The sequence below is a fragment of the Culex quinquefasciatus genome, chromosome 1, assembly GCF_015732765.1.
Source record: "Culex quinquefasciatus strain JHB chromosome 1, VPISU_Cqui_1.0_pri_paternal, whole genome shotgun sequence".
NCBI classification, from domain to species: Eukaryota; Metazoa; Arthropoda; class Insecta; order Diptera; family Culicidae; genus Culex; species Culex quinquefasciatus.
The window spans coordinates 30,088,946-30,111,079 of record NC_051861.1 but is presented as its reverse complement, the minus strand read 5'-3'; the positions used below and the strand labels follow the sequence as shown (position 1 = coordinate 30,111,079).

Below are 22,134 nucleotides of genomic sequence, written 5' to 3'. Positions count from 1 at the left end.
CTCTACCAACTCACACGAAATCGGGAAAAGTTGCCCCGACCCCTCTTCGATTTGCGTGAAACTTTGTCCTAAGGGGTAACTTTTGTCCCTGATCACGAATCCGAGGTCCGTTTTTTGATATCTCGCGACGGAGGGGCGGTACGACCCCTTCCATTTTTGAACATGCGAAAAAAGAGGTGTTTTTCAATAATTCGCAGCCTAAAACGGTGATGAGATAGAAATTTGGTGTCAAAGGGACTTTTATGTAAAATTAGACGCCCGATTTGATGGCGTACTCAGAATTCCGAAAAAACGTATTTTCATCGAAAAAACACTAAAAAGTTTAAAAATTCTCCCATTTTCCGTTACTCGACTGTAAAAATTTTGGAACATGTCATTTTATGGGAAATTTAATGTACTTTTCGAATCTACATTGTCCCAGAAGGGTCATTTTTCATTTAGAACAAAATTTTCATTTTAAAATTTCGTGTTTTTCTAACTTTGCAGGGTTATTTTTTAGAGTGTAACAATGTTCTACAAAGTTGTAGAGCAGACAATTACAAAAATTTTGATATATAGACATAAGGGGTTTGCTCATAAACATCACAAGTTATCGCGATTTTACGAAAAAAAGTTTTGAAAAAGTTACTTTTTGCGTTTCTCTTTGTTTCGTCGTCCGTGTCTGTCGCGGGTGACCATGAACGGCCATGATCGATGACGACCAACTTTTTCAAAACTTTTTTTCGTAAAATCGCGATAACTCGTGATGTTTATGAGCAAACCCCTTATGTCTATATATCAAAATTTTTGTAATTGTCTGCTCTACAACTTTGTAGAACATTGTTACACTCTAAAAAATAACCCTGCAAAGTTAGAAAAAACACGAAATTTTAAAATGAAAAATTTTGTTCTAAATGAAAAAATGACCCTTCTGAGACAATGTAGATTCGAAAAGTACATTAAATTTCCCATAAAATGACATGTTCCAAAATTTTTTACAGTCGAGTAACGGAAAATGGGAGAATTTTTAAAACTTTTTTAGTGTTTTTTTCGATGAAAAATACGTTTTTTTCGGAATTCTGAGTACACCATCAAATTGGGCGTCTAATTTTACATGAAAGTCCCTCTGACACCAAATTTCTATCTCATCACCGTTTCAGGCTGCAAATGATTGAACAACACCTCTTTTTTCGCATGTTCAAAAATGGAAGGGGTCGTACAGCCCCTCCGTCACGAGATATCAAAAAACGGACCTCGGATTCGTGATCAGGGACAAAAGTTACCCCTAAGGACAAAGTTTCACGCAAATCAAAGAGGGGTCGGTGCAACTGCTGTGTGAGTTGGCGGAGAATTACCCATGTACGATTACAAAAATAAAAAAAGGTGCAAAAAAAGTTTGCACACTTTTCGAAAAATCAACATAAATAAAGTTATTTGTTGACAAATCACCATAAATCCAGTCCCCCAACTCCAAATAGGCATCCTTGAATGATTAAAAAAATAATTGGGATTGAACATAAAGTTTACTAACTACTTAGTATAACAGTTTATATAACACTGGAAATTCTATATAAAACTTATCTCAACTTAATTTTGTAAACTTGTAATTCAACTAAATGTCAATATATTACCATAGAATTGCTAAATAAACATTTTGGAGTGGGTATAACACCGTTTTGGGGGTCTTTATATCGAAAGAATAGATTTTTCGTTGGAATTTCGTACCAACACGGAATTACGTCGTCGGAAATTCCGCCGGCATTCGAACCGTTCCACGATTCACAAGTCAACCTGTGTGGCATCGGAAAGGGCAAAAAATTTCCGATCTTTTGATACCCATACATCTAGGTTTTCTATAAAACCCACGGTTTTAAATACCTGAGCAAAAAGTACATATTTTGAATATAACGTCGCTGTCGTGATAATTTGTCGCACATTTTATACAAAATTGAGTTAAGAACGCCATTTTGTGCAGCTCACAATGCCTTACTTTTTGACCTTCACAGATCCCTAAAATTCGATTTTAATCTTAAGATAATCAATAAAAACCACAAAAAACGTGCATAGTTGTCACTTTTCATATGAAAGATGTTTCAATATTGACTATAATATAGACTACCGTAAACTTTTGTTATTATAACGTGGGACTTCCGCAACCAAATTCACAAAAATTTGGGACAATGCACAAAATGGTCAACTAAACAAAACATAGTTGCTATTGTCTGCATTGCGTGCTCTTGTTTTTGTTTATTCAAGGTCAAGCACGACAGCGTCGCTAAGTTGTCTAAAAACTGGTGTCCCGTTTCACCTTAACGTTGGTGGCGTTTCAATGGTTTCAATGCACCAAAATGTAATCGCACAGCACTTTTGACTAGTGTCAAAAGGCGCGTCAAGAAAACTGTCAAAATTAATCCCCAAAATTAATGATGCAAAAATGCTTTGAACGTAAACAATACTTTTTTTCGAATCCTGCTGCGATTCTGGGTGGTTTTAGTTTGTTGGTGGTGTAGCACCAGTAGATTGCTGTTGTTTACAAGACGGGTAAAGCACCAACATTTTGTTTAGCATTATTTATTTTATTACCTTCCACTCGCTGTACTAGCGTACTAAACTGGTACGGAACGGACATTGTAATCGTATCGATGAATGAATTTGCCGTAATTAAACTTGTTTTATTATAAGCAAAGACTGCAGCACCACGCTAAATGTTTAATTGGCATTTTGTGTTTTTGTTTGTTTTTTTTTTTTTTTTTTTTTTTTTGTTCAATAGGATCACTTGTTTGGTGACTAAACTGCATTTTTTACAGGACAAAGTTTTGATTACGCGTAAACTGGGGTGACATTGAAAATAGTTTCGTATAAAAATCCTATAAATTAGAAACTTTTCATAAATTTCTGAAACATGCCACTTTAAGAGTATTTAAAAAGTCTTATTTATCAATGTTTTTTTTTTTTTGTAATAATTTTAATTAACCAACTTTTTAAACTGTTCAAAATAACTCAATACAACAGTTATTAGTTAAAAAAAATTTAAAACACTTAACGTACCGTCATCAGGGGTGACATTGCGTCATACAAATTTCGGCATTTTTTATGACCCAATCTCACCCCCAGACATTGCACACTAAAAATGCTAAACCATCTGTCAAAATGAACAATATTTTACCGATTATCGGTTGTACGATGAACAATAATGTGCGTATTCAGTTATTTCCAGTTTACCGAACTGTTTTAAAATTGTAAATGCAATAAAGGAAATCAGTTAGATTTAGTTAGATCAGTTAGAAAGAAATGTTAAAATTACAAACTTTATGTTTTTTTTTTTGTTGTGAAAGTTTGACGACCCATTCCAATCGAAGGCTGAAGAAAACCTAGCGAGAAGCGAAGGCAAATAAAGAACAAAGGAGGGCCACCAACACCACCAGCAGTGCCTGTTTGAGTGAGCCAGTGATGCTAGGAAATTTTCTCTATAAATGCTACTTTTCGTGAGTTTTCGCTTAAAATTTCATCAATTTTGGCAGCACTAAGCAGACCCAAAAAAGCACTGGAAGAAAAAAAGAACTAAGCTGAAAATAGGAAAATGGGCGTGGCGCAATGCACTCGACTGATTAGAATACATTTGGGAAATATTTTTTTTTTAATGCTTGTAAAAGGAATAGAATAACTTTTTAGTAAAAGTGAAAACAAAAAGAAATGATCACAAAAAGTTGCTCTACTTGTTGGTATACGGGTAATTCTCTACCAACTCACACGAAATCGGGAAAAGTTGCCCCGACCCCTCTTCGATTTGCGTGAAACTTTGTCCTAAGGGGTAACTTTTGTCCCTGATCACGAATCCGAGGTCCGTTTTTTGATATCTCGTGACGGAGGGGCGGTACGACCCCTTCCATTTTGAACATGCGAAAAAGAGGTGTTTTTCAATAATTTGCAGCCTGAAACGGTGATGAGATAGAAATTTGGCATCAAAGGGACTTTTATGTAAAATTAGACGCCCGATTTGATGACGTACTCAGAATTCCGAAAAAACGTATTTTCATCGAAAAAACAATAAAAAGTTTTAAAATTCTCCCATTTTCCGTTACTCGACTGTAAAAATTTTGGAACATGTCATTTTATGGAAAATTTAATGTACTTTTCGAATCTACATTGTCCCAGAAGGGTCATTTTTCATTTAGAACAAAATTTTTCATTTTAAAATTTCGTGTTTTTTAACTTTGCAGGGTTATTTTTAGAGTGTAACAATGTTCTACAAAGTTGTAGAGCAGACAATTACAAAAATTTTGATATATAGACATTAGGGGTTTGCTTATAAACATCACAAGTTATCGCGATTTTACGAAAAAAAGTTTTGAAAAAGTTACTTTTTGCGTTTCTCTTTGTTTCGTCGTCCGTGTCTGTCGCGGGTGACCATGAACGGCCATGATCGATGACGACCAACTTTTTTAAAACTTTTTTTCGTAAAATCGTAATAACTTGTGATGTTTATAAGCAAACCCCTTATGTATATACATCAAAATTTTTGTAATTGTCTGCTCTACAACTTTGTAGAACATTGTTACACTCTAAAAAATAACCCTGCAAAGTTAGAAAAAACACGAAATTTTAAAATGAAAAATTTTGTTCTAAATGAAAAAATGACCCTTCTGGGACAATGTAGATTCGAAAAGTACATTAAATTTCCCATAAAATGACATGTTCCAAAATTTTTACAGTCGAGTAACGGAAAATGGGAGAATTTTTAAAACTTTTTAGTGTTTTTTCGATGAAAATACGTTTTTCGAATTCTGATTACGCCATCAAATCGGGCGTCTAATTTTACATAAAAGTCCCTTTGACACCAAATTTCTATCTCATCACCGTTTCAGGCTGCAAATTATTGAAAAACACCTCTTTTTCGCATGTGCAAAAATGGAAGGGTCGTACCGCCCTCCGTCACGAGATATCAAAAACGGACCTCGGATTCGTGATCAGGGACAAAAGTTACCCCTTAGGACAAAGTTTCACGCAAATCGAAGAGGGGTCGGGGCAACTGCTGTGTGAGTTGGCGGAGAATTACCCATACTTGGTTTTAGTAAATTTCAAGGAACACTCCAGATTATCCAGCATCATTCAAACACGACCGCTTATTATGCTTAAAATGGGTATATTTGAATTTGTACTGTTTTGTGTACAGTTGAAGCAAAATGCCCCATGGGCGATAGTAAAAGGTAGATATATGCCAAAAATTCTGGCGCTTTGAGAACACTTTCTAAAATGAAGTCTCATAAGTCGAAGTATGACATTTAGAGAAAGTTTTAATAGTTTAACAAACACAGTACCACTTTTTCCAAAGCGATCATCCTGAAACGGGGATGTGTAATTCAGAATTCAATATTTATTTGTCATTTCTATGGTAGTCGCATTATCGAAGCATTATTTTGAGCAGGTGTGTAAATACGTAGCAAATTTTGTTTACAGATTATCATAAATTACTCGTCGGTTTGATGATGACATTCACACGGAATTGTTTCGATGCGATTAAAACTACACTCAATTGAATTAAAAAAGTGATATTTTTTGAGGAAATCGCATTTTCAAACAACATTAGTCCAAGGAGTATGAAGCTGAAGTAATTTTCAAAATATTTTGTAAAAATAAATAAGTTCTAAGAAAATCGCAACTTTGGTGGTTAAATATCATTGAGTGTACCGTTAAGCAATATTCTGATTCAGATATCCTTAAAATATTGAGATAAATATGGAGCTCACCGAATTTACAGCGGCCATTTTGCTGTCCAACGAGGTGCTGCGACACGGGATCCAAGGTGACGAATAACAGGTGGGACGTGCAGGTTGCGAAACAGTCTGTAATTGGAGAAATCTGAAAAAAAACAAGATTAATTTTATTCGAGTTGACAAAATTCAGAAATAAAATCAATCGATGATTTCGACCAGATTATTAAATATTCCAGCCTTTGAACGGTCATAAATTTCCCCCAAAGATTTCCTCCATCAACCTTAAATCGTGCTCGGCTGATCTCCGCCACGTTAAGCGGTGTCATTTTCACCCTCGTAAAACCATCACATTTCACTAACTCTGGAAATCAAACACGCCCGAAACATATTTACTAACATGCAGCACTCTCTTCTCCACTCTCGACTTCTGTAACTCACTCAATTTCAACCGAGCAAAAGCAAGCAAGCAGGCAAAAAAATCCCCCTTCAACCAGATTATTTACAAACCATTCGGAAAACCCCTCAATTTGTCCACTTCAGACCCCCCCCCTCCCCCTTCCCACCCTTTTTCTTTTAAGAATCGCAAATATTTTTCCACACTCCTCCAAAACGGAGGAAAAAACCCGGGCAGTGGAATGAGGTGGAGACAAATATTTATATTTTCATAATTTTCCTCCACTTTTTCATCGTTTTTCACCGGGTTTCCCACTTGGTGAGGTCGGGAGCGAGATGCCAATGGCGATGATGGTGATGATGATGATGATGGCGATGGTTAAGGGTGTTTGGCCAAAAAAATAGTTTAAAACAGAGCCACAGTCGGTGCGGAGAATGGTCTTTTTGGATAGTTTTATAGTGATGAAAGAATCAACATCAAAAAAAAAAATTTGGACGCTCATCAAGAGAAAAAATCGGAAGAGAACTTGACTCTCCTCTCTCGCGCACGGAAGATCGGTAAAAGGAATCTTAAAAAAATCATCTACTATAACACTTGCAGGTGTAACGTCACACGTCGAAAAATGACCAGTCAGACCATTTTGTAGATGAGCAATGTAAACAAACCGAAATAAATAACTTTAAGTGGTGCTAACAAAGAAAATCACAAAAAATCTTCAACATATTGATTTTATTCGTGAAGTTATTATGGGACTTGTTGTTGGAGTCCGAGTGGATGGAGTCGGGTTTGTTTAGAAAGCCTGAGTCCGAGTCACTAATTTATCCCAAGCTGGAGTTGAAGTTGCTTGGTTTTAATACACAAATTAATTTTACATGTTTTTTAAACATCTATAACTTCCATTCCAATTTCTTTATAAAGCAGCTATGCAGTAGTTCCTTCCCGGGCAGACGATAATAACAAAATTCATGCCATTTCAATAACAAATACTATTGAAATAACATAAAATGTTATGCAATCTTCTTGAAAAATCTATTTTAAGAGTTTAATAACAGTTTATGTTATCATAACAAAAATGGTTATTGGTCTGATATTGGTTGTAAGCCAAAAGAACTTGGGAATAAAAAAATTTGTTATGGAAAAATAACTCCAACTGTTATTGGGATGATCGGATTAGTTGTTAAAATAACAAAAAATAATAACAAAAATTTGTTTGAAGAATAACTAAAAGTGTTGTCAGTCTGTTATTACAATAACAATCGAATAGCTAAAAATTCATTACGACGGATAACAAATCTTGTTAAGAATAACAAAAAATGTTTTGGTCTAGTATTTTTTTAATATCAAAAAGTGTTATTCCCAAGTTATTTCCGTCTGCTCGGGTTATCTAGAGTTTTTTTAAAGGCTCCTATACGCATATGGGTCATTCCATCTGAAGCGGAACAGCATTTGAAAATTACCCTCTCCGATCCTGCTCAAATTTGGCAGGGCTGTTGATACTATCAAAACATGCAAGAATCCCGAATTTCATCCAAATCGGACCACCCCCTCCATTTTTGTACCTCCCCAAAAATCGACTTTTTGACGATTTTTGACCAAACCTCCTAGTTTGAAACGACGATAACTCAGGAACCACAAATCTTAGAGGGTCGGTCTTAGACTCAATTTTGAAGGAAATTGGACGTAGAATCCATTTCCGTGATCAAAATTTAGATTAATTTATTTTTCTACCTGTATTGCGCAATTGAAAACTTTAAACGGCCGTATCTCAAAACACCCCAACTTATTTTTTTATTTGACCTCACCATCGTGTTCCCGGCGAATTTTACATAAGAATCACTTATCGACAGAAATGAATATGTTTTGTTCCAGAGATATCGAATTTTAAAGTTTTGTGTTTTCGAGATTACCTACATTAGCTTCATTCGCCGCATCTGCTAGAAGCACACAGGCGGGCTGATCAATAACTGCTACCTGGTCATTTATTGAAATAATATTTCATCATAAATAATCTTTATCAAATTGGGCAAAAATTAACTGTATAACACTGTAGGAAACTGGAGTTTAATCGCGAATGTTTATCTGTTAAAAACAATGAATGAAGTGAATTTCTGTGCTAACCCACAGGACAGAGCAATAACGACACACAGTAAGGGGCAGAATTGGGTTCCGATGCAAAATGCAATTAATCTTGTTAGTAACACTGAACAATAAGTGCACGATACATTATTGAGTTAAAAATATGAATTAAAATGAATAAAATTTGTTGATTTGTTGTACTCTAGTGAAGGACGATCACAAGGAGTAGGAAAAGGATTTCTGTAAAGTATAAAACTGAAAAATGTAAGAAAATCACAAAGTTTGATCTGCTGCAAAGCGGCTAATTCCCCAAATTTTGTTGCGATGATTTCGACATCGTCCGAACAACAGTGTTTTTTTTTCTTCTGTCATTCTTGGATTCTTGGAACACAATACGGCTGCTGTCCTCACGTATAAAGGATTTTTTTTAAATAAAATGTACCTTGACCAAAATAATCTTTTAATCAAATGGAGCTGGCTCACAATATAAAAATTGATTTAATATGATCAATCTTTTAACCCATAAATGAGATTTGCCAAATTATGGTAAAGTGTCAATAATAAGCTATAATAATAATAAAGCAGGTTTTGGGGTTTTTGCTGAATGGTACTATTTTGCTACCACCCATGATAAAGGCCCTAGTCATGGCCTCGGAGGTTCTCTAAAACGGTTAGCAACACGTAAATAAACGGTGCATTCAAAATAACCCAATAAATATTTTTTTTTCACAAAAATAGATTGATCAAGGTAGGGGAACAGCATCTAATTCCAGCGTTCTTCTAATGTTGCCATATCAGCGCTTTGGCATTCAATTACAGCTGATTAAAAGCGTTTTCAACTGAAATCGAGTGATAAATAGCTCAATAAGAAAGAAGTGAACAAGCAAGTTTCTATCAAAAGTTTTGCAAAATTTGGTGTTTAAATAGTGAAAATCTCGGGTGAGTTTTCAAAAGACGTAAGAGCCACCGTGACCTCCGACACTAATATTTGTTTTTCTCCCAATTGTAACAAGATTTAATTTTTTTCAGTTTGGGGCACTTGAGAGACGAGTTGATGAACAATCTTAAGCATTTTTGAAATTTGTTTTTTCGTAAGTAGGTCGGATACCGATGCAAAATAGGCTTTGTTTACCATTGGCAATTACGGCTTTTGACTTAACCTGCCAAACATACGAGAATTTCCCTATTAGCCATTTGAATAAATATTTGCGTAAAATTATAAAAAGATAAATTAAATTAACTATCTCCCAGAACACCAGGTAGCAGTTATTGATCAGCCCACCTGTGTGCTTCTAGCAGATGCGGCGAATGAAGCTAATGTAGGTAATCTCGAAAACACAAAACTTTAAAATTTGATATCTCTGGAACAAAACATATTCATTTCTGTCGATAAGTGATTCTTATGTAAAATTGGCCGGGGAACACGATGGTGAGGTCAAATAAAAAAATAAGTTGGGGTGTTTTGAGATACGGCCGTTTAAAGTTTTCAATTGCGCAATACAGGTAGAAAAATAAATTAATCTAAATTTTGATCACGGAAATGGATTCTACGTCCAATTTCCTTCAAAATTGAGTCTAAGACCGACCCTCTAAGATTTGTGGTTCCTGAGCTATCGCCGTTTGAAACTAGGAGGTTTGGTCAAAAATCGCCAAAAAGTCGATTTTTTGGGGAGGTACAAAAATGGAAGGGGTGGTCCGATTTGGATGAAATTCGGGATTCTTACATGTTTTGATAGTATCAACAGCTCTGCCAAATTTGAGCAGGATCGGAGAGGGTAATTTTCAAATTTGCACTTTTTCGTGCACAGTTGAGATGGAATGACCCATATGGAACAGAATAGCTTATAGGACTTTAAAAAAACTCTAGAATGAGAAAGTTAAAAAAATAAAGTAACTTCGATTTGGATCAAAATAGGATTGGGGGTTCCCTGTTTGGCTATTAGGGTAACCACCGTCGTATTGGGCTGGTACAAAAAATACAAATTTTTGTCGATTTTCACTAAAAGAGCACTTTTTTCTAAAAATTCTAACTTCGCTCCATTTTAACCGATTTTAGCTGTTTTGGGCGCAAATGAATGATGATAAGTTTGACTTTCAAGAAAAAAATGTATGAAGTATCAAAAATCTAGCCTAACATTTGAAAAAGTCTTATGGAAACTTCAATTTCCGCTTTGACGGTGTCTGGACCAAAGAGCCATGGAAATATTTTTAACGGATTCCACGAACAATTTTACATAACTTGCTAAAAAATTTACAAAGTTCATTAAAAGATTTCCATCAACATTTCAGAGTTCTTTCAATTGAAAAAGTAATCCATACCGTCAGTGGGGGTGACTATAGGTCAAAAAACTTTACACCTCGTAATTTCTCATTAACAAAAACATTGTAAATAACATCGCAAATCTTTCAACGTAGATTTGTTCTTAGATAGTTCACTAATATTTTCACAAAATATGGTGGATTTTGATGGACACTACCTTAAATGCCAATAGTTTGAAAATTGACCCAATCTCACCCCTTAGAGGGGGTGACCTCAAAATAACAGGATTTAACAGGGGTGCCTCAAAATAACAGAATTTGTTCTAGGAACGATAATTTTTTTCAGCGAAGTCATCTTAAGATGTCCCCTACACAACACTTTTAACATAATTTAAATTTTATTGAGAAGAACCTGAGAAATGGTAAAATCCGTAAAATGTCATTTTGACCCAATCTCACCGCTAAGACCCAATGTCACCCCCACTGACGGTACAACAAGTTGTTAAAACAAGAAGAGTTTATGTCAAATGTCATTGTGTTTAGTCAATTCACTTCAAAACTATATTAAAAGGTATTACCTTTCGATACATGTGCTGAAAAGTTCAACTTTTGAGCACCCGTTTCAGTGCCGAAAAGTAGAACTTATGGAAACCTGTATGGACAATTATTAATTATCGGTTCATATACTTTTGATAGAGAAAATTAGGCCGTTTCGACTTACGAGAATCACAGGAGAAGTAATTAGTTTCACGAAGGGAATGAAGAAATTATTTTTTTAGCTACGTTTCATGTGTTGCCAGAAGCATATTTTTTTATTTTAACAAAGCATTGTAAAGGAGATTTCCCCGTTCAGAAATATGTTTTTGGGATATCTCTGGCCGATTTTTTTTATGTCAAAATAAGTTCGCAATAATGATAGTGATGGTTTCATTTAAAAAAAAAATAGAAAAAAGCTTAACATGGAATAGCTATTTGAAAAAAATATTTAAGAATAAAAAAACAAATATGTAACAAATAATGATTTGAGTTTGTAAAACATGCTTTTAGATTGATGATTTTTGAAAATTCTAATTTTCTGTCCTTTTCATTAGTGAAATGCTATTTTCTTCAAAATCTTCAAAATTTAATCAAGAATGGTATCGAAAAATAAATCGATTTGTTTAAAGTTTCAATCAATCATTGTTGAAAGTAAAAAAATATTTAAACAAGTTATTAAGATACAAAAAGTTTAAATAACTTGACAAAAACCAAAATCACTCTTGAAACATTTTTTTCACAATGTCCCTCTCTAGAAATCACCACTTTTAAGCACTTGAGCTCTCTACTCTACCGGGGAACTCTTCGAGCCAAAAATTGGAAAGGAAGTCGGCTGTTCAGACAGCAAAAAACCGCAAAAGCAAAAAAATTAATATTCTTCGCCGTGTTTCGTCGCTCAAAAAGTGATTCACGCTCAACCAAAGTGAGGTTGGTTATGGTGGCAGTGCAGCAGAACATCCACAAACCCAGGACCAAAGGGGTGCGAAGATTTATGATTTGTTGTTGGACAACCAGACGGTGCAACTACACCGCGAGGGTGGCTTGCTGAGGTGCGGTGGTGGTGAATTGTCTGAAGTGTCTCGAAAGGTGCAAAAGAGATGAATAGTGAGATATTTTAATTTTCTGGCACTTGTCTCTGTGGGAAGTCAACCTGTTAAATGAATTAATTCATAAAGGAGGAAAGTTTCCCTTTGAATTCGAACTTGAGTCGTTCTACAGGTGAACAGATCGTAAATAGTTGAGGAAGATTAAGATTATGTAAATGTAAGACTGTGAAAGTCCCTCGTTTCGCTGCGGAACGATAATCTTTTCAAATTTATACCCCTTTCCCATTGTTAACAAGCGTAAAGAAAAACCAAACAAAAATAAACATACCGTGTGCCGTCACCTTAATTTAACGCACATCTTGAATAATCAATTAGCCGCCACCACCAACAACACACAAATACAGCGTTCCCGCGAATCGTAGTCGCAAAGAAAAGTGTTAAGCCAAAAACCGTGCCCGAAGGTCAGTGAAATGGCTCGGAGGAAGTGTCTCGTAAATCACTCCGCGGACACAATCATCAACGCACAGAAAAAAATAATTTCATTATGACGCTTTCCTATGTTTCATTATTTAAATTTTCTGTGCAAAAACATAAGTTGTAAAATCAATTCTAAACTATTACATAAAGTTTATCCATGCATTTATAATAAAATCATGGCTATTAATTTTTTTTTAGTTTGAGACCACAGATCGGAAAAAACATGAAACTTAGGGAAAAAGCATTATTTTGCCTTGCTGGTGGGGAGTGTGGGGTAATTTGGACACCCTAAGGAAATTGCTCTGCCACGGGCTGTATGGATATTTTAAAGGAATGTGGATTACACCAGAGGATAATAGAGACTATATTTTATGGAAAAATTTCATTTATTTCGATAAATTTTGATGAAAAACCCACTTTTATCGCAAAAATTAAAAGGTGTCGAAATTACCCCCACATTTTTGTGTGGGGGTAATATGAACACCCCTATGGAGTAATTTGGACATGCCTTGTGGGTGAATTTGGACATGCCTTGTAGGGTAATATGGACATACCTTGTGGGGTAATATGGACACCTTTTTTGGGGTAATTTGGACACACGTTGAAGAATAAGTTTAACATTTGATTTTTTGGGCATGTTTTATATCCTTCAACCTGGTTTTGTAATTGCTTTTTGTTTTTAAGTGTTTTTTGCTCACAATATTTCATAAAAGGTTTAAATAATGATGTAGTGATAGAATTATAATTCAATAGGAAGATAACAAATAGTTCAGTTTAGTATACCTAATTGAATCATTCATTTTGAAAATGATTTAAACATTGATTCTGGATTAGGCACAAGTAAAGTTTATAGTGATTAAGGTTTCGTTTAAATTTATCGAAACCAATCTTTATATTGAACTAAATAACCTGAAACTATCATTTTTTATTATTTTAGATTCCGTAGCCCTTTAAATTAAAATATTATTGTAAACCAGCATAAAGAAATTATAAATGTCAAAGAAATTAATTAAAAAAAAATCTTCATTAGAGTTTAGATGAACTCAAAATGTGCAGTAATAAGATTTTCATCAATTCGAATATTGAAATAAATTTATCTAAATTAAAAAAAAAATTGGGTTTTGTGAAAGTTCACATTCCTTTTTGTGTGTTTTGACATTTTAAATCCCCCTAAATTTATCTTAATCGCTTTAAAAACTCGACCAACCATGAAAGTTACTTTTTTGTTGCCTAACAGGTAGACTTTCAGGTATGTCCAAATTACCCCACACGCCATGTCCAAATTGCCCCCATAGCATGTTCTATCAAAAATTACAATTTTTGATGATAAAAATGGATAAAATTCACAATATTTATACGTACATATCTCAGGCATCGTCCAAGCAACCCCCTTAAACAAAAATTGTCCACTTTTTTGCCATATAATCCCTGCAAAACCTTATTTCCCAACCCTCAAATATTAGAACTTAAGGCAGTGCCAACCGGCTTTTGGAAACTTTTACATATTATACCAAAACTACTTAACCAATTCCAACTTTTTTGGTTTGTCCATACTCCTAGGCCATTACTAGTACTAGCCTTATCACTTAATTTGCCGTTTTCACTTTATATCCGAAGAAAAAGTGATTTTTAAAGGGGTGTCCAAATTACTCCCACTGTCCATATAACCCTAAACTCCCTACAAATTTTAATTAAAGTTGTCGTCCCTCAGCTACTGTCGAGATCGAGGGACAAATTTTAAATAAAATTTGTACCAGCCTGACTTGTTTTTTTTTAATTCGGCCTCAAAATTTAATGTATTTTTGACAAACAATTGAAATAAACAAGAAAAACAATGTTTTAAGTATGTACAGTAGTTGTTCGGTAACTGGGCTGAGAACGTATCCCAATCACCGAATGTTGCTCATTGACTGAGATGAACAAAAAATATCTAGGAGACCACCGATGCATAATATTTTCCAGATGAAATATAAAAATAAAAGTTACTCAAATTTATTTACAATGCTGACTTTTCATATTTCTTTAATGATAACTTGAAATTAAGCGAAAGTTTGAAAAAAGTTTTTTTTATTTATTGAAGATGATTTTTGCATCCATTAACCCCTCGGTCATTTTGGTTTTTTGACGTTTGTCTGCTTTTTAACTGGGCTACGGCCCAGTTATCGAGCGCCCAGTTAAAAAGCAGCCCAGTCAAACAACGCCCAGTTACTGAACAACTACTGTATATGAGTATTTCCACTTCAAACGAATCAGCACATACAATTTTACACTATCGTCATCAGGGGTGACATTGGGTCTGGGGGGGGGGTGACATTGGGTCATACAAATTTCAGCATTTTTGTAAGACTGAATCTCACCCCAAGACCCAATGTGACTCATGATGACGGTATTTTTAAACAATGTTGTTAGATCCGTGAAAATTCATTAGCATAAATCGTAGAGTTTTAATTCAAATGTTTTGAAACTTTTAAACCTTTTTTCGTAGCTTTTTTTTGTATATTTTATCATTTTCTGCATTTGAGCAATTCTTCTATTAATGTGCATTTTTTGCAAACTGATTTTTTGTATGTTTTTATTTGAATTGAACTTTGTGTGAAAGCGCTTTCTCTATGTCCAAATTTTTGAAGTTTCATCCAAGCAGACTCAATCGGGACACATGGGGCGAATTTGGACAGCAGTTTTAACCATGTTGGGGCACAATATTTCGATTTTTCTGTTTGGTTTCGGTTAGAACAGACTCAGACCAACAAAATGTGTACATTAGAGTGACAATAAAAAAATCGACATCAGAGATACCCTCTGACTCGATTCCTAATGCAAAAATAAGTATCTGTGCCAATTTTGAGCCAAATCGGTTAAGGCTAAGGGGTCGCTTTTCATCGTTGTAGTTTATATGGGGAAAATCACGAAAATGTATGGGGAAAAAAATAGTTTTAGTAATATTCTGCTAGGTGGCGCAGGTCTCGTCCAAAATTGTCCAAGTGTGAGGTTCTTGTAGGAAATTTAATTCCCTACAACTTTGTCGAAGGGTGCAAAACGATCCGAGTTGATCCTGGTTTTTGGTGATTTTTCTAGAAAAAAATATTTGCTTATATACTTTCTATATACCCCTTGTATACTTTAAAGTATATAAGCCGTTTTCTTTTCATCGCATTGCTAATAACTCATCAGGATCAACTCGGATCGTCTTGTACCCTTGTACAAAGTTGTAGGTAATAAAATTTCCTACAAGAATCTCACACTTGGACAATTTTGGGCGAGACCTGCGCCGATAACGAAACTATTGGCACTACGCCCCCCGGGGCATGGCCTTTCTCTAACGTGGGATTTCTGCTTCAGCGCCTCTGACGAGACAGGAGAAACCGGGACCGACGTTTTACTTCACCATCCGATAGAAGCTCAGTGGATAAGGCGGGAATCGAACCCGCGTCTCATAGCATCATCGGGATCGGCAGCCGAAGCCGCTACCCCTGCGCCACGAGACCCACCTGCTGCAAAAATCCTGAAGCGATGTTTTCCCCATACATTTTTGCGATTTTCCCTATATAAACTTCAACGATGAAAAGCGACCCATTAGCCTTAACCGATTTGGCTCAATATTGGCACAATTACTTGTTTTTGCCTAAAGAATCGATCCAGGGGGTATCTCTTGCGATTTTCCGAAATTTTTAATTTTTCTTATCACCCTAGTGTACATACATTTCCAAATTTAAAAGCTTTAAGTGCTCTAAAAACTGCTGTCCCTATTCAGACTGAAGTCCCAATTTGCCCCAGATTACGGTACCAATATTTCAGAAGTTGTTGGTCCCATTTCCAATGGTAAAAAAATAAAAGAATTGTGAAAATTTCTTATCTTTTCATACAGAAATATTTTTTTAAGAACGCTAACATTTTAAAGGGGCTTCATATTGAATATTTGACCTTTTTGAAATGTTAGATATTGTGTTAAATGTTTATAAAAAATGTGTAAAGTAGTTTTCTATTTCAAATTTTTATGTAACACATCTGACGAAATGCAGTTAAGAAAAAATGAGCAAAATTTCTATTTTGGATAGAAACATTTTTTTTATGAAAAGCATATTCCAAGTAACATTTTTTCCAGGAGTTTTCAAGAGCTCTTCAAGATAGCTACAGCATAGCAGTTTGGACCGCAGTAGGATAAAACTCTCTTCAAGTACTCTTCCAAAATCCTGAAGAAGTTTTGAAGAGAATTTTATCCTACCGTGGTCCAAACTGCTATGCTGTAGCTATCTTGAAGAGCTCTTGTAGAACTCCTGGAAAAAATGTTACTTGGGATCTCAACGGCAAATTTTATGTCCATGTGGCTGAAAAGTTGTGGTTATTTCTCTCTTTAAAAATATCAAAAAAATAAAAAAAGCAAATTTTGAGAAATTGATTTTATTTGAATAAATTTAATTGAAAAAAAGACATTTTTTCGTGTAACCTTCAACTTTGCTGAAGATACCAAACCGATCAAAAAATTCGGATCGAACAAAAACAGATTTTCTAATATTTACGTACCATTTTTGTGCGGACACTTGCCAAAATTGTATGGAGCCTTGTATGGGTTAACCAATTGAAAAGTTCGTTATATAAATTTCGATATCGTGCACCATAAATTTGCTGCGAAAGTATTGAAGATGTTTTCAGCCTCCAAAAGGAAGTCACACTAGAAAAACGGTGTTTTCTGTACTTCGCCAAAATATCGTTGAATTTCTAAGTAACGATAACTAGCAAATAAGTGTCCGATTTTCAATCTCAAAATATCGTGACATTTTTTTATGTTTCGAATAATAGAATTTTTATTTTTTTGAGTCAACCCTAACATTTGGAAACACTTAAATACTTTTTTACTTTTCATATCCAAGATTAGGGTTAATTCGGAAATTATTAAAATATTTTCATTGAATTCCATTATTTTCATTCATATTTCCGCATTTTTGTTTTATTGAAAAGAAATTAATATCCCCAAAACACTCCAAAATACTGAATCACTCCAAAAGAAGAGCAATTCAAAGAAAAGTCCACCACGTTTCCCACCGTGCCTGTTCCAACGAGCGCGACACTTTATTGCCGAAACAACGCAAACGTGACAGATGAAACCGAAAGTCAAATCCATAAATTACGTGCGTACGCAGCAGTAGCAACGGCGTGTCTCCCAGAAAACATCAGAGTGATCCAACTTTCGTCGTCGTCGTCACTTTCCAATTGTCACCTTTTGACCGAGGCGAGGTTGTGTTGTGTCGATTTTCCGACGATTTTCGCCGCATTTTCTTCACCAAGGGAACGGAGAAGAATGCCACAGTGGATTAGCGACGTTCTTATTTTTCCTGTGCTCGTTTTTCGGCATTTTTCGATGAGTTTTTTTTTGCGCTCTCGGTACTTGATCTGAATAAATTTTAAAAAAAACCACAGAAACGTACGCCAAAGTTAAATGATGCCATTAGCAGTTAGATTTAAAGTCGTTACATCTGTCGGGACTCTTTTTTCCGGATCAACGGAAAGCGGCTAGCTGACCGAGTCGGCCTAAATACATGATATGTTTTTGTTTGTCTTTTCTTACTGCTTGTTCTCTTTTGGCCAAACTTAACCTTGATGGATGTCAGATGGTTTTCTGCGAGTGGCGAAATTTTTTTTTTTTTTTTTTTTTTTTTTTTTTAATTTATATTTATTCAAATTTCTTTTCCATGTACATTCATTCAGTTAAAATATTATTGAGTGTCCAATCACAAACGATGACTTTTCACCTCAATTTTAAATACTAGCAACTTTCATTTATTCATGAAATATTGTAGCTTTCGCTATTCAGTGATTTCAAATGTAGGAGGTCCTACATGTACAAAAGGGAAAAGGGATACCTTAAAACTAACTTATAAACTATATAAAGAGCGGATCAATGCAGCTGAAGACTGCAATGATTTTTGTCGAAATGCATCAATTATCTTATTGGACATAACATCCAAAGTGTCAACTTCGGCTAATTGATGAAGTTCACTGGTGCTGAACCAGGGAGGAAGTTTCAGAATCATTTTCAGAATTTTGTTCTGAATCCTCTGAAGTTTTTTCTTCCTGGTTAAGCAACAGCTTGTCCAGATCGGCACAGCATAAAGCATGGCAGGTCTGAAAATTTGTTTATAAATTAACAGTTTATTCTTGAGACAAAGTCTAGAATTCCTGTTTATAAGTGGATACAAACATTTAATATATTTGTTACATTTAACCTGGATACTTTCAATGTGATCCTTGTAAGTAAGGTTTTTGTCAAAACCAAGTCCAAGATATTTCACTTGATCCTCCCACTTTAAATTTACCTCATTCATCTTTATAATGTGATGACTTTTGGTTTAAGAAAATCAGCCCTTGGTTTGTGAGGGAAAATAATAAGTTGAGTTTTGCAGCATTTGGAGTAATTTTCCATTCTTTCAAATAAGAATTGAAAATATCCAAGCTTTTTAATCTTCTTGTGATGACACGAAGGCTTCTGCCTTTGGCGGAGATGCTTGTGTCATCAGCAAAAGTGATTTCTGACATCCTGGGGCAAATCAGGCAAGTCAGAAGTAAAAATATTGTATAAAATTGGACCCAAAATGCTTCCTTGAGGGACGCCAGCACGTACAGGTAGTTGATCAGATTTGCTATTCTGATAACATACCTGCAGAGTACGATCCGTCAAATAATTTTGAATAATTTTCACGATATAAATCGGAAAATTAAACCTTTTCAATTTCGCAATCAAACCTTTATGCCAAACACTGTCAAATGCTTTTTCTATGTCTAGAAGAGCAGCGCCAGTAGAATAGCCCTCAGATTTGTTGCTTCGAATTAAATTTGAAACTCTCAACAACTGATGAGTAGTTGAATGCCCAAGGCGAAATCCAAACTGCTCATCAGCGAAAATTGAATTTTCATTAATGTGCGTCATCATTCTATTAAGAATTATTCTTTCGAATAATTTACTAATAGATGAAAGCAAACTAATGGGCCGATAGCTTGAGGCTTCAGCAGGATTTTTATCCGGTTTCAAAATCGGAATTACTTTGGCATTTTTCCAACTACTGGGAAAATATGCCAAATCAAAACATTTGTTGAAAATTTTGACCAAGCAACTTAAAGTTGCTTCTGGTAATTTTTAATTAAAATGTAAAAATGCCATCCTCACCAGGGGCTTTCATATTTTTAAATTTTTTGATAATAGATTTTATTTCATTCAGATCCGTATTAAAAACTTCATCTGATGAAAATTCTTGTTCAACAATATTCTGAAATTCTATTGAAATTTGATTTTCAATAGGACTCAAAACATTCAAGTTGAAATTATGAGCACTCTCAAACTGCTGAGCAAGTTTTTGAGCTTTTTCCCATTAGTTAATAGAATATTATCACCATCTTTTAAAGAAGGGATGGGTTTTGAGGTTTCTTAAGAACCTTTGAAAGTTTCCAAAAAGGTTTGGAATAAGGTTTAATTTGTTCGACATCTCTTGCGAACTTTTCATTTCGCAGGAGAGTGAATCTGTGGTCAATAACCTTTTGCAAATCTTTTGAATTCGCTTCAGTGCAGGATCACGAGAACGTTGATACTGTCTTCGGCGAACATTTTTCAGACGAATCAGAAGCTGAAGATCGTCATCAATAATGGGAGAATCAAATTTGACTTGGACTTTAGGAATAGCAATATTCCTAGCATCCAAAATTGCATTAGTTAAAGATTCCAAGGCTGAATCAATATCAGCTTTGGTTTCTAAAACAAAATCATGATTTAAATTATTCTCAATATGATGCTGATACCTGTCCCAATTAGCTTTGTGGTAATTAAACACAGAACTATTGGGTCTGGTAACTGCTTCATGAGAAAGTGAAAAAGTTACTGGAAGATGATCAGAATCAAAATCAGCATGAGTCACTAAAGGACCACAATACTGACTTTGATTTGTCAAAACCAAATCAATTGTTGATGGATTTCTAACAGAAGAAAAGCAAGTTGGCCCATTCGGGTATAAAACCGAATAAAGACCAGAAGTGCAATCTCTGAACAGAATTTTACCATTGGAATTTACTTTTGAATTATTCCAAGATTGGTGTTTGGCATTAAAATCACCGATGATCAAAAATCGAGATCTATGCCGAGTAAGTTTATTCAAATCCCCTTTGAAATAATTTTTATTTTCCCCAGTGCATTGGAAAGGCAAATATGCAGCTGCAATCATAATTTTCCCAAAAGAAGTTTCAAGTTCAATGCCCAAACTTTCAATAACTTTTAACTTAAAGTCACGTAACGTGCTATAAGTCATACTACGGTGGATAACTATTGCAACTCCACCGCCATTTCGATTCATTCGGTTATTAGTTATAACTTTATAATCTGGATCACTTTTCAAATAAGTGCCAGTTTTTAAAAATGTTTCGGTTATAACAGCAACATGCACGTTATGAACTCGTAAAAGTTGAAAAATTCATTTTCTTTCGCTTTTAAAGAGCGAGCATTAAAATTCATAATATTGATGGAATTACTTAGATCCATGATTAAACTTCAGGGTAAGAACAACATCATTCGCAAATTTTAATCCAATCTGGATTGCTTCCATCATGGATGTAGCATTACTCATTGTTTGAATCAAACCAAACAGTGAGTTTTGCAAAAAGTCATTTTTCAAACGTAACATCGCCGAGATCAGAAGATCCCAAAGCGTTGCCAGCAGAAAAATTTTCAAATGAGATTTGAGGTACCTGCCCAATTTCAGAAAGATTGGTAGAGGATTTAAAATTCGTGGATGAACCCGAACCCGAAACGACGTTAGCATAAGAAATGCCATTGTTGTTACCTAACTTTTCCACGGTAGGGGTATTTCTAGAATTGTTCGAGTGAGACAGCACGAACGTTTGATTTAAAGATGCAGGTACAACCTGACTTTGAGAAAATTTCGGTTTGGATTTCGGCTGATGCTTAGCACGAGAATCCAAAACCTTTTTCTGATGGGGCAATCCCAAAATTTGATTTGTGATTTCCACCACAATTTGCACATTTAAATTGGGTGACTTCTTTCACGGGACAATTGTCCTTGTCGTGAGAAGAATCCCCGCAAACCATGCATTTTGGAACCATGGCGCAATGATCAGTACCGTGACCGAATGCCTGGCAACGCCGGCACTGGGTCAGATTCTGGCCATTACCGCCATGTTTCTTAAAATGCTCCCACTTTACCCGTACATGGAACAAAAACTGAACTTTGTCCAAAAGTTTCAAATTGTTGATTTCATTTCTGTTGAAATGAATCAGATAAAATTGTGAAGTCAAACCAAAGCGAGAAATATTCCCGTTTGATTTTTTCTTCATTGGTATTACTTGGGATGGGGCAAAGCCAAGCAACACCTTAAGTTCGTTTTTGATCTCATCCACCGACAAGTCGTTGGAGAGACCTTTCAGGACCGCCTTGAATGGACGAGCATTCTTGGTCTCATACGTGTAGAAATTGTGTTTGTGGTTTTCAAATAACCAACAAAAGTTTGGTGATCTTGTAAAGATTCCGTCAACAAGCGACATTCTCCTCTTCGACCAAGCTGGAACGAAACCTTCAAATTGCAAGTTTCCTTGCAATTCTTCAGTTGCGTTCGAAAGCTGGCCAAATCGGAGACGGAAGTCACAACAATTGGCGGA

At 35.1% G+C, this 22,134-nt stretch overlaps 1 protein-coding gene across 1 annotated transcript in view; it reads right to left on the bottom strand.

Moving 5' to 3' along the window:
- The window catches only part of LOC6038022 (serine-rich adhesin for platelets), a 330,641-nt gene that overhangs the window by 198,313 nt on the left and 110,194 nt on the right, over positions 1-22,134 (bottom strand). Inside the window, 1 exon segment of the mRNA XM_038249661.1 lies at positions 5,727-5,822. Within this exon segment, the coding sequence (XP_038105589.1) occupies positions 5,727-5,744 (18 nt within the window). The 5' untranslated portion in view covers positions 5,745-5,822.